At 35.6% G+C, this 13,836-nt stretch overlaps 1 protein-coding gene across 1 annotated transcript; it reads left to right on the top strand.

The window, feature by feature from the left end:
- The first annotated feature begins 7,913 nt into the window (after nt 1–7,913).
- Nucleotides 7,914–12,238, top strand: LOC131040430 (paired amphipathic helix protein Sin3-like 6). The gene is made up of 11 exons (XM_057973332.2): nt 7,914–8,296; nt 8,398–8,553; nt 8,672–8,852; nt 9,105–9,203; nt 9,305–9,430; nt 9,545–9,931; nt 10,058–10,139; nt 10,507–11,003; nt 11,240–11,391; nt 11,625–11,752; nt 11,856–12,238. The coding sequence occupies exons 1-11, from the start codon at nt 8,241–8,243 to the stop codon at nt 12,134–12,136; spliced, it is 2,145 nt and encodes a 714-aa protein (XP_057829315.2). The 5' UTR covers nt 7,914–8,240; the 3' UTR covers nt 12,137–12,238.
- The last annotated feature ends 1,598 nt before the right edge of the window (nt 12,239–13,836 follow it).

Genomic DNA, 13,836 nt, shown 5'->3' with positions numbered 1-13,836 from the left:
AGCATAACACATACATCAAGAAAGTGTGTGTCCATCAATGACAATCAAAACATCATCAAAATGCCAACAGTCTCCCCCTTTGGCATTAATGGCAACACTTAGGAAAATTTTGACATCTAAGTGTTTTTACAAAAAAAATATGCCATAATCAAAATTACTCCCCCTAAGCATATACACTATCCCTTTTTGCAAAAATTATAATGTATTTTACTCCCCCAAAGTGGTAATATGAAAGTATACATGAAATGGTAACATTTTTCACCAAAATTTAAATACTAGCCCCCCTTTGCCAACAATGACAAAGTAATTTAGAATAACCCCTGTTTCCTTATATAAAAATAGAGTAAATGTTTATGACAATAAGGAATAAAACTTATTAAAAATAGATTTAAAATCCCACATAAAAGTTTTCATGGCCAAAGTCCATGGCTCAAGAAATGAGGTAGCAACCTCACTTTTTGTTTGCATCTGGAATACCAATTCTTCCATAGCATCAATGGTACTCATCTCTTGAGTTACCGTGGTGGCTTCTAGATTGAGAAAACATTTCTGAAGAATCTGCAGTCTGGGTAATAAGACCAGTTGAGGCTCCTACAAATCTTTTGTTCGGTTACAGATTTCTGATTCCACCCTGGCAGTCTGCAGTTGATAATGAAGAACCGTTTTCCCATATGTAGTAAACGAGTCATAGGGCATCTTGAAGTTGCTGATGTATGCCTGGAACTCTGATTGGATTTTATCTTTTTTCTTAAGCATATTATCACAAAAAAGATGGGGTTGGCATATTTTACTCTACAGTAATTGGCCCTCATCCATAGCACCCCTGATATCTTTCTGCTGCTTCAGAAGTTGTGACCGAAGCTCATTCAATTTCTTAACTAAGGCAGTGTTGAGTGCCTTTTCATGCTTCTTCTTTGCATTGGCTTCAACAACTGTTCTAGGCATTGTACCTGGTCATCCACTACGGTACAAAGAAGTTTTAGCTTGGACATAGAGGAATCAGTACTGGGGAGGTTGGTACCGGGAATTAGTCTAGTGAGGGTGTCAACCGTAGTTTGTATGACATCCCTTTCCTTCTTCCTTCGCAACTCTTCCAGTCTTTCTTGTGCCAATTTGATGCCTCACAGCAGCTCGGACTCATCTATTGATTGAAGGTCAATCGGACTGGTGGTGTCAGCTGGTTTGGCTTGACCACCGGTTGCCTTGGGAGTCTCCGCTTGTTTGGTTTTCTCTGCTTCCTTCTCCTCTCCTACTCTTTTCTTTTCCTCTTCATTCTTCTTTTGCTCCTCTTCTTGCTTCTTCTTTAGTTCTTCCTTCTTTTTGTCTTCTTCCTGCTTTTTCTTTTCTTCCTCCTTTTTCTCCTCTTCTTTCCTCTTCTCCTCTTCTTTTCTCTTCTCCTCTTCTTTCTTCTTCTCCTCCTCTTTCCTTTTCTCTTCCTCTTTTTCCAGAGAGACATCCTCAACATCTAAAGTATCCACATCAATAGGATCATTCTACTCTATCTCTCTTTCATCTTGACCATCAAATGTCTCATCTGGTTTGCCTGTGGATAGGTCAGGTTCCTGTTCAGCCTTCTTATTGGCTTCAGATACTTGGTGTATCCTGACAACAACTTTTGCATGTAAATGAGTATCCTTCTCCACTTCAGAAGCTTTGCCTTCTAGCAGCTTGAGTCTTCTCCTTCTCATGAAGAAGAAACCTTTGTTCTTATCCATTATCTCAAATAATTCAGAATTAGAGGCATCGAGAAAGTATTGTGCAAAGATGCTCTCCCTTATTTCCTGTTCCTTTTCAATGGCAATGCACCATTTGTTATCTAAAGAATTGTATAAAGAATCTGGTGTCACTGATCTAATTTCTGATGGCAACCAGTCATTAACACATAAATATCTAATAACCTCTTGTTCTACTTCATCTTTCTCATTATCATTAAAATTGTCAAAATGCTCTTTTAAATCATCAAGCAATTTTCTCCTAATGTTCTTGATTGTCCTCTAACAATGTGTCATAGGCTTATAGGAGGAAATATCTATGTTTATCAGTGCTGAAGTTGTAGGTGCACTATCGGTAGATTTTGCCTTCTTGCTTGATTGTCTTGTCTTCTTAGGTTGTATTTCCGGTTTAGTATCCTCTGACTCCGGTGAGCTAGTTTTGGTTTTTTGCTTCCTTTCGAATACTTTAGCGGGGGCAACCTCAGGTTTCTTCTTGGTAGGTGACCACTTGGTCACTTTTGGATTGGCTGAGGTAACCGGTGCCGATACCGATGGCACTGCCTTGCCCTTTTTCTATGTAGGATCTTCAACCGATGTTACCCTTTCTAAGTAGGTGCCGGTTCTCTTTTTCTTAGCATCTAGTGGTGAGGCAAGCATGGTAGAGGCATACCCGATCAACATATCATACATCACTTCATACCCCATTGGTTCAGTTGCTTCCTTTCTTGGTTCCACTGCTTCCATTATGCATTCATCTACCTTTATGGTGAAGCAGATGTCATCTTATATTTCTTCACAATATCTCCAGATATCCTCACCCTTTGGCTCATTTTCCATTTGAATTCATCAAAATATTTATTAAGAACCCCAAGATATTTGGTTTCCATTGCTTGAAGACTTTCCCTAATTTGCTTGGAGACCAGTTGGTCAACAGACCATTGAACATCACCTACTCCAGGGAAATAGCCTTGAAAGTAAAAGAATAGGTTGACCAAAAGTTGTCCAAACTTGAACCTTAGAGAATTGTCCTGTTTGATGGACTTCAGGTTCAATAGTAGTTGCTTCTACAAACAGGTACACAAATCAAATGAGGCATCTTCCTTAATCATTTTGTAGGCGGCATTCACTGTTGCAATAGGGACAGAGTTCATTCTGCTAGCATAAAACATTTGGTAGCCAATCACCATGCAATCATACTTAACCAAATCATTTTTGATGGTGTTGACGGTCATCACCCGTTGGTCACTTAGAGAACCGGTGAGCTTAGTCATTTCAGTCTTGGTGACCTTCCTTAGAGCTGGCATCTCTCCAATGTTATAGAAACTAGTGACAACATGAATAGCTTTTAGTGTGATGTCATGTGTCCGCTCAAGATACATTTTATCATCGTGCACTCTGCTCAGGATGATGCAGATGTGATCTTCAGTGAACTCTTCCAAAAAATAAACCGCATTGTGCAGTTTCTTCCTCTCTAGGATGCTATATTCAGGTTTGATTTTCTTGTCATCCCCACAGAACAGACCTAGCTGGGAATGGATTACTAGGGATCCTAGGTCTTCCAATTTACAATCAATATATCCTGAAATATCTTCCTCAACTATAACTCTGACGGGTATCTGGGATAAGGCATTGTATTTCATCTTCTTTTGAATAATTTAAGTTGAATATATAGGTACACTCGAACTGGAGTACGATGCAGAAGCCATGATAAGAAAGGAATTTGAGAAATACCTTCAAAAATTGAAATGTAAGGTTTAGCAATGTCTCCCACAATACACCACTTCGGTTGCTCGATTACCGCTTAGTGTTCTTCACTGATAGATTGAAAATATCACTAGATTCCTCTGCAAGATTTTGAATTCACTTCAAATTGCTAGTCGAATCGCTCTTTGTTGCTCTGCTCTTGAAAATTATTTGCTCGAAAATAGATAAGTGAAAATGATGACCAAAATCTTTTTAAAAAGACTTTTCACCTACCATAATAAATGCATCACCGTTAGGGTACAAACCATAATTTTGCCTTTTATCGCTTCCAATCTTCTGCTGATTGATAGGTAACATATATCGGTTAAGGTCTTTACCAATATAAACCAGGGGTTTGAAATATTTCATCGATATGTTCCCCCTAAGCTTTTCTGAAGCTCAGTTTGCCGGTTCAGAAACTTCCACACTAGGTGCAGAAACCGGTTCATCCTGTGACACTTCTTCAGGTTTCTTTTTTCAAGTTTTATTCATTCCTTCTTGAACAATTTCAAGAACAATCTTCTCTTCTGGAGTATCGGTATATGATCCGATAGGTTCTTTCTTATTTTGCAGGTTCTGGCAGTGTGTCCCGATTTGTTGCAACGATAGCATATCATTCCAGGTGTTCTCCATGGTCCATTATTCATACTTCCATTCTTCCTTCTGCATGTTGCAGCAGTGTGACTGCTACCATGACAGATCAAATAGGTTGCTCTCCAACTGGTTGCCGCTTGATAACCATTTGACCGATGGTAATAGGTATTATACCGGTTGGGATTCCGGTTCACAGAGCGTTCTGGGATAACTCCATGAGTCCTTGGAGGGTATCTCCCACTGTTGTGCAAAACAGACTTGCATTCAAATGCTCTATGCCCAAACTTGTTGCATGCATAGCAGTTTCTATTGAATTTATTGGATCTACGATTATTGTTTAGAAAATAAGGAAAATTGTTGTAGGCCTTGCTTCTACATACATTAGCAGTATGTCCTTCTTTGAGAAAATTAAAGCAAATAGGTTTAAACTTTTGCTTACCTTTATATTTTGATGTTGGTTGCTTCTTCGATGCTTCAGCTTTTGTTCCTGAGGTCTCACCTTCCTCATACCTAGAGAAACCAAGTTCGGTGGTATTCTTTACCGGTTTTGCTGATTTATTAGCAGTACTCTGATTGAATTTGGCAAGTATCTCCTTTGACTCAATAAGTTCCTTGGAAATAGTAGCATTGGATTCCTTGAAGGTTGCATTCTCAAAAATAGCCATGTTTAGTTCACCTTGCATTTCTTCTTTTTCCACTTTACTCTCTTGGAGATGAGTGGTAAGGGTACTGATTTCTTGCTTCAGCTTGGAGATCTCACGATCTTTGTCTTTTACTAGATCTTCAACTTTCCTTTTGTTCTCAAGCTCTTGACACATTCTGATAGTTAGTCCTTCCAACTCCCTTCTCAGGTCGGCATTAGATTCATTCAGTTTTTCAACTTCTTCAACTAGGGCATCCATGTCTGCTTCATCAGAAGAGCTATTTTTAGTAAGTTCCATCAGTTTCTCAGCATGCTTTATTCTCTTGGCCAAAGAGGCTTTATACTTGACTTTGAGTTCATCATAGGCTCTCTCAGTCTGAGTGAGACAATGAGTAAGTTCCCTCACAATGTATTCCCCCATATCTCCTTCCAAGTGGTTAGACTTATAGAAAGGTTGGCTCTGATTCCAATTGATGAATACTAAGAGGGGGGGAGGTGAATTAGTATACTAAAAAATACTAAACTCAAACTCTTAAACAATTTAGCAGATAACCGATATAATTGATTCACTAATAAACCGGTTAAGATAAATGCAAACCAAATAGAAAATAAAGCATTCACCCACAAAAGCACAATCACCATAACACAAGATATTTTGAATGGAAACCCAAATGGGAAAAACCACGGTGAGCAGAAACTCACAAGTAACTATCTGCAGAATAGAAACCAGACCGGTTAAGATCAAACTAGTTAAGGTCATGCAATGTTCTTCACCAGAACAGATTCTGTTAGGAATCTAGATCTCTGTTAGGATATAAGTCTTGTTAAAGACTACCTTGCTAAAGGATTTCAGATCCACAGTTGTGAACCACCTTGTTAGAGGATTTACAAAGGCTTTACTGGGCCTACCCAGTTAAGGGTTTCAGACTTGTCGAAGATGTGAGTAATCAACAAGTGAGTGATCTAGATACTAGCATAGTATGCTTGGTTAGATCCTTGATAGCTCATTGTTAATGTATTTCAACATTACTTCACTCTTCAATATCTCCACACTCTAACTCTTCACACAGACCTAATCTTCTCTGCAAAGATCACACATAACCTTCTCACACATCATACATCTCTCATTCATACAAACCCTATACATGATGTCCTTATAAAGGAAACTGTTTTCATGTCGGTCCAATAAGATTAAACTACAAGTTCCTAGGTTCAGTGCATCTAGATACATTTGGTAACATGACACAAAATCACTGCCAAAGTGTCGGTGGATGAAAGCTCATCATAGAAATACTGGTTGGTAAGTCATCACAGAGTAAAGAATACTAGTTCATACAATATACCGATTACCGGTTGTCAAAAATGAAGACTGGTAAATGTTAACTACTGCTTTGTTCCTTCATACCACTTGAGATCCTCGAACCGCTTGAGGTCTCCATACTGCTTGGGTTCTCCATACCGCTTGGGTTCTCCATACCGCTTGAGGTCTTCAAACTGCTTGGGTCTTCAGTCAATTTATGACCGTAAAACATCTTCTGCAAAACACCGATAGTCTAAAGACTATAATACATAATACTAGTTGGAACAGTTACCAGTTGAGCATAACACATACATCAAGAAAGTTTGTGTCCATCAATGACAATCAAAACATCATAAAAATGCCAACAATCTCATCTTAAGGAAGTAATTTAACAATCACAAGTCTATCATAAAGAATCTATCATGTAAAGGAAATTGTTTTGAGTCAATCATGGATGAATAACATGTAGTGATGATCAATTAATAAACATACCAATACCAAAGGAAATAAGTAAGAAATCCATCTTGGCATACCAAGACCTATGGGCTTGTTTGAGGACAAATAATGACTTCTAAATTCTACATAACAAAGAAGAATCATGAATGAATCCTTGTGGTCATGTCATATAAAACTCCTCATATAGATTATCATGAATAAATGCACACTCTTTCTCACGGGGGCTTCACTTAGTGAACCTAACTTATAGCACATGCATTCATGACATACTAAAGAATCCCCCTATTTTAAAAATATATTGCCCTAAACTCCTTTTTTGTCGCCCCCTCCCAATACACAATCCAAATTAAAAGCCCTCCTATTTTCACTAATATGCAATATATTGCACCCTTATTTTTGGTATATTAAACCCCCCAATATGAATACACGTGATATAATATTGCCTAGCTAGTGAAGCCCCTGTGTTCTTTATGTCCATCTGATATGTGAGCCAATAATGAGTAACAATAATGGCTAGAGTGAGGTGGATGAAAATTATTTTGGTATTGACAAGTGCAAAAATATTATTACAAACTATGCCAAGAACTTGTGAGAGTTCTTCAATGACAAGTTATGCTTTGTATTTTTAACATTTTTATCTATTGCATACTTGGTTCAAAAGATCTACATGCACATCAATTAATCTTTCTTCCCTTAGGAAACAAAACTAAATCAAATATCCATTACTAAATTTCGTTCAATAATATCCCTTGCATTCTCAATTTTTTGTGGATAAAAAAGGTTGCTCTATTTACATGTATGACGTAAATCATGATACTGTGACCACATTTTTCTTGTATTTGATAAAACACCAACTAGCTTCTTGCATGCTTTCAAATAGATCTTATTGTACAAACTAACATATAAGATTAAATTGCTCTAACTATTCACATACATTATTAAATCCGAAACCAAAAAAATCTCTAGAGAAATTTTAGTATCCAAAACTTCTAGAATATTTTTCATACAAGCACTAATATTTCTTCATAAGAAACTTTAGTAGCTCCATTCTTATAATCAACAAAGAATAGCCAGCACTAATATTTCTTCATAAGAAACAAAAGTTCTAGATTGCAAATTTAATTTTTTTATTACATTGATTATTTCTCAAGGAACATCCAAATTTTTTTAAAAGGCATAAAATAAATAAATGAGAGAAAGATTTTAGTGAACAAAGAATAGCAAGGACCAAGAATGTCTCATTTGCCTTCCCAACTAAATCGTAAGAAGGGCCACGTGTCACTGCTAAATTTCACCCTAGTTTTAAGGCTTTTTGTCCTCTAAAATTGCAATAGCTCAATTGAGCATTCCCGCGTAAACTCTTGAAAAATGCAAAGTAGATTAATTATTAGCTTACGTGGACAAACGAATATGAAGGGAAGGGAAGAGAAGGCACAAACCCAAAGGACGACGTTTAAAACCCAATCAAAACTTACTCGATTGCGCGTTTCTTATTCCTGCGGGAGAAAAATATAAGATATAAAAGAAAGAAATCGCTCTGTATTAAATTGTGATTTGAATGGGATTTTGCCTAAGGATGCGATCGTCGCAGATTTTTGAAATCGCTCTGTATTAAATTGTGATTTCAATGGGATTTTGCCTAAGGATGCGATCGTCGCAGATTTTTCCAGAGTTCGTTGCCAAATTACCTGCTCAATTTCTTTGCAGCGTGAATACTGCTTTTGCGGGTTTGGATTGTGATTTCTGAATTCAAGGAAGAAAATTATAGAATTTTCTTTATCGTCTTAGGATAATGAAGAGAGCAGCGGAAAAGGAAAAGGAAAAATCAGACAGTCGGAGATCAAAACGGTAAGTTAATATGAAAATATTTTTCTAAGCATGGGGACTCCATGGTTAATCTGAATGAGATTTCTGACTGTTTATTGTGATTTGTGCTGCGTTAATATCAGTATTAGGTTCGCTGAAGGTTGTGATGAAGATCTGCGTTTACCGTTAGAAATAGTCGAAGCACAATCGTATCTGATTTTAGTAAAAGAGCATTTCAAGAATGACAGAGGAAAATATGCAGGGTTTATTCAAATCCTCAATGATTTTAGGTCAAAGACGTATGTAATCATTTCAAATCTTTATTTAGTATAATGAATACATGATTTTGTGCATCCAAGGATCTAATTGATAATGAATTTTACGCTCTTTGAATCGTCATTTTTGGTTAATTTGCAGATGTGATACGATTGGGGTTATTACCAGATTGAAAAAGTTGTTTAAGGGCCATAAACTTCTTTTAAGTTTTAATAAGTTCCTTCCAAGAGGCTTTGAAATCTTATTTCCTCTCAAAGACTTTATACGCAAGAAACACCAAGTTCAGCTTGAGGAAGCCGTGATATATATTCGAAAGGTTAAGGTAATTCCGAATATGATTTCTTTTCTCTCTTGTTTATTCATTTGGATAATAGATTATAGGGCACGACTGGAAATAATGATAAAGAACAAATTGTCCGCATATAGAAATTTCGTTGTCTTTAATTGTATTAAAAAATATTTACATTTGAAAGCTACATGTTATATGCATTTCTTGTTTTGAAATGTTTAGATTTGTTCTAGAAATGATGAATTGGTATATAAGCGCTGGATAAATGTTGATTTCTCATAATAGACGCGCTTCGAAAATGAAGAATATATACGCAAGGGATTCTTTGAGATGCTTACTGGGTATATGAAGGGAAACGTGAAGATCAATGATATACATACAGAGGTATAAATTAAAGATATTCTAGAGGTTTATGACTCCGCTTTTCCATATTCTTAAAGCTACAATTTCTTTGCAGAGAATTAAATTTAATCCGGTTTTCTCAGGTGAAATCGCTATTTTGTGATCATCAAGATCTTGTTGATGAATTCGCGTATTTTCTACCTTCCTCCACAAGTTCAGATCTTATATTGACTTGTGTTAAAGATTCACAAAGAGAAGACATAGGCAAGGTGAGTGAGTTGTGTTACAATTTGTGATGTCTTTGGCTGCTTTTCCATCCCTGTGAGATTTAAATTTTTCTAGTTTTTAAATTTTGCTTATTGTTCAGTTATCTGGTCTTGCAGCAAGGACAAAAATATTTAACTTTAAATAATAATTGCCCTCAAAGCTTTCAATTTGCTTTGGAGAAAGATGTGGAAGGAACATCTGATGCTATAGTGAATGAGCACCCTAAGAAGGGAGAGAAAGAGAAGGAACTCAAAGAAGGTTGGCAGAGGAAGGAAGAAGAAGATAGGGGTGAAAAAAGGCCTCCACATAATATGGAGAGTGAATTATATGTTATGGATCAGCATTCTCATGGTAGAAGGAATTTGATAGACAATAATCAACAGCGTTTGGACTTTTTTGAGAAAGTAAAAGCAACTATTGGAAACGTTGCATATCGAGAAATAATGAAATGCATCAATATGTACAACACAAAAGTAATCAACTCAGAGCATTTGCAGTGTCTGGTATGTTACACAGACATAGTTTCTCTTTCTTTTATTAATATAGCTTGTATCAACTGCTTTTGGTTATTGATGAATTAGTTATTGATGAAAAATAAATTAATGCCAAACCGTTTCAAAATTTCGTAGGCAGTTTCCATTCTTGGGAAATGTCCAGAAGTTGTGGATGAATTCAATGAGATTATTTCTCAAAGTACAACTGGGAAAGATGGTAAGAATTTCAGATGTTTGAGTTCAACGAAATGGCCTTAATTTCAGCCTTAAATTCATTTATTTATTTTTTAAATATTTGATAACTATCTTGTTAAAGTATCTGATTGTTTGAATATGCATAATGCCTTCAGTTCAAGTGAGGTTTCTGTTTTGTTCTGATTACTTAAACAATTGCTCTGTGCTGCTTCTAACTGCAGTCATCATTTAAACCCTTACAGAAGAAATTTATGCTGCACAAGAAAAGAAAGAATAAATTTGCTTGTTTTCTATTTCCTTAGGGTTTAAATTAGCTGGTCTTTGAAAATATTTTTGGCCGTTACCTATCTTCTCTTTACTGTGTCAAACTAATAGAGGTTCTGACTCAGGAGAGGAAGAATGTACAAAGCATGATAACATGGAGAAGGAAAAGGAAAAATACAGGAATTTCGATGTGGTGCTGGAGAAGGAAAATGAGAGAACGAAAGAAACAGGCTGTGAAGAAAATAAAGAAAATGAGAGAAAGGAAGAAAACGACAGGGAAGAAGACAAAGACAGACACACAGATCCACATCATAAATCAAAAGTGGTGGTTATAGAAAATGAGAGAAAGGAAGAAAAAGACAGGGAAGAGGACAAAGACAGACACAAAGATCCACATCGTAAATCAAAAGTGGTGGTTATAGAAAATGAGAGAAAGAAAGAAGAAGACAGTGAAGAAGATATAGATGGACACAAAGATCAACATAAAAAATCAAGAGCAATCTTGGATGACAATGCTTTCCCAGATTCAAACAATGGGAAAATCACATACCAACCCATGTCAGAGATGGACCTTTCTCATTTGGAGCAATGTACTCCTAGTTACCGTTTGCTACCACAGAATGTAAGGAAAATCTCTATTTTTTTAATGGAAACTCTTCAGTTGCAATATAAGCCACTATTGTGTATTGGAAATCCTTATTGTAAATGCAATTCCTTTGAGCATTTCTTCTCAAGCTATCTACTGGCCTGCCTAGATATGGTTTCTTTTTTAGTTCATTTCATAATTTAGAGATGTTTGGTTGTTATTTTTGTTTAATGTTAGACTGAAGAATCAACATTAATTTCATTATGTTGCAGTTCGTGAAACCCATTGCCAGCTGTTCAACTGGTCTTGCAGCAGAGGTATTGAATGATATCTGTGTATCAGTAGCATCTGGTACAGAGGATTACCGAAAACAAAAGCAAATCAACCCCTATGAGGAGGCCATTTTCATTTGTGAGGATGACAGGTACTACATAAACTGAAGTTCATCTTATAGTTACATATAGGAGTACTTTTTAGGATTGGTAATGTGTTATTCTGTGGAAAATCATGAGTTGTCTAGAGTACTAAGAAACAATCCAAGCACACTACATACAGTGGGTTAGAGCTTATCATTTGGTGTTAGATGCTTTCTATTTCTAAAGATAGCATATATGTTTATTATTTTGTATTTACCATTGTCAAATTGTGAATTGCCAGATTTGAGTTGGACATGGTGATAAAGAATTCAGAAGCTGCAATTAAGCGTATACATGAGTTACTGGAAAAGATACATGACAACACAAGTCAGACAAATGCTGATTTCAGAATTGAAGACCACCTGACAGGTAGCTTCCTTTAAGAGTTGTTACAATTAGAGTCACAAGTTGGATATTTAGCTTAGTTGTTGGTAATTGTGACGAGTAATATGTCAACGTTTGGCCATTGCAGCTATGAATTTAAGGTGTATTGAGCTCTTGTATGGTGATTTTGGGCTTAATATAATGGATCTGTTACGTGAAACGCCAGATCTTTGTTTACCAGTAATTGTAAAACGACTTCAGCAAAAGCATGATGAATGGGTCGATTGTCGTACCAGATATAACATAGTTTGGGCAGATGTTTATGCAAAGAACTATCAGAAATCTCTCGACCACCATAACTCCTGCTTTAAGCAAAGAGATACAAAAAGTTTGAGCCGGAAAAGAATAAGAACCCATATTCATTTATGATTTTGAAAATACTATGGGGGGATTGTTGTATATAAATAATAATTCTGATTGTGCAAAGATAATTGAGGTTTCCTCAATCTTGTTGGAATATTTTGCTGTGTAAAAAATGCATTCTTCATCTCTGATCATTTAATCATTCGATCCTTGATACATCTCTGCAATGCATTCTTTATCTCTGATCATTTGGAATATTTTGCTGTGTAAAAAATGCATTCTTCATCTCTGATCATTTAAACATTCGATCCTTGATACATTTCTGCAATGCATTCTTTATCTCTGATCATTTAAACATTCGATCCTTGATACATCTCTGCAATGCATTCTTTATCTCTGATCATTTAATCAATTGACCCTTGATACATCTCTCATTATTTGATCAATTGATCTTCGATAACGTGATTAAGAAGTTCTAAAGAAGAATCTCTTTAGTGCTGTTGCAATTTCTGTTTTCTTCAACTTTCTTCACTTCTACAGGAATAGCAGTGAAGCCTATTATTTTTATGCAGATGCATATCCTGTTAGAAGCCTGCTAATTTAATGTTAGGTTAGTCTACGATATAGAGGTTACCACCTCTAATGTTTGTTCTCTAAATTTATCTTATAATTCTGCCCTGTTCTTTTAGTGATCAGCCTCTGCGGGAAGCGAAGTTTGGAAACCATGATTGTTCCTTATCAGTGATAATAAGGATGTCTGAATATTAACATTTTTAAACTAAATTTGTCAAAGATCAAAGAATAATATACAAAACCCAAAATGAATTTGCCATTGTATTGCATTCGGTCTCTCTTTGTTATATTGAATCTTCTTGAGTTGATAATGAAGAGCTTTATTGAAAACGTGATTAATGTTTTATAACAGCGTATTCCATTAAAAAATATTATGTCAAAAGCTAAAAATTAATTTGTGTAATAATTATGTCGGTGACCAAACCGAAAATGAAGAAGATAGTAAAAATTATTCTAATCCTTGTGCTGATGTGGTTGACATGCCCAATGATAGGTATGGACAAGATATCGCTGCCAATGTGCTACCCTTGTACACGAGCAATTAGAGGAATACGATGGTTGAAAATTCATGATAATAACAAAAATATTAAATGCAAGGGTGACACTACCTGTTTTAAGAACTCTTTAAATACATTCTAAATGTACAGTTTAACCCTACTATAACACCTTTAGTTATTACCAGCTCCAGAAAATTTAATAATGTGCTAGGACCTGACATGGTTACTAGTAAAGATTCTCAAATTGATAACAAAATTGAGAAAAGACAAATAAGAAGTGACATATGCAGGTAAAAGATAACAGATAGATGATATCTAATCAAAGACAAGTCTGAGCAAAGGATGTCTCTTGAAGAGATTACTACATAGGATTTAAAAAGTGAAACCTCTATTATTATTGAAATAGGTAACATTCTTAATATGGAGTTTGGAGAAATGTGTGTTTAATCTAATTCTGAGTCTTTCCCTATTAATAGTGAAAATGAAGGTTCATTTGAGGAAGTATTCAATACCTCAACTAATGGGTGGATTAAAATAAAAAATTAAAAGAGGAAATAAAGAAGTAAATATTTAATGAATTTTGTCATTTAGAAAGGGGATGAAACAAACATGATATGAAAAGTTAACCATGAAAGCTAAATATCATAAATATCATGTAAAATTAATCTAATCCGACCAATAAAGCTATGAAAATGA

Source organism: Cryptomeria japonica, chromosome 10 (assembly GCF_030272615.1).
Source record: "Cryptomeria japonica chromosome 10, Sugi_1.0, whole genome shotgun sequence".
Taxonomy (NCBI): Eukaryota; Viridiplantae; Streptophyta; class Pinopsida; order Cupressales; family Cupressaceae; genus Cryptomeria; species Cryptomeria japonica.
This window is presented reverse-complemented; position numbering and strand designations above follow the sequence as displayed.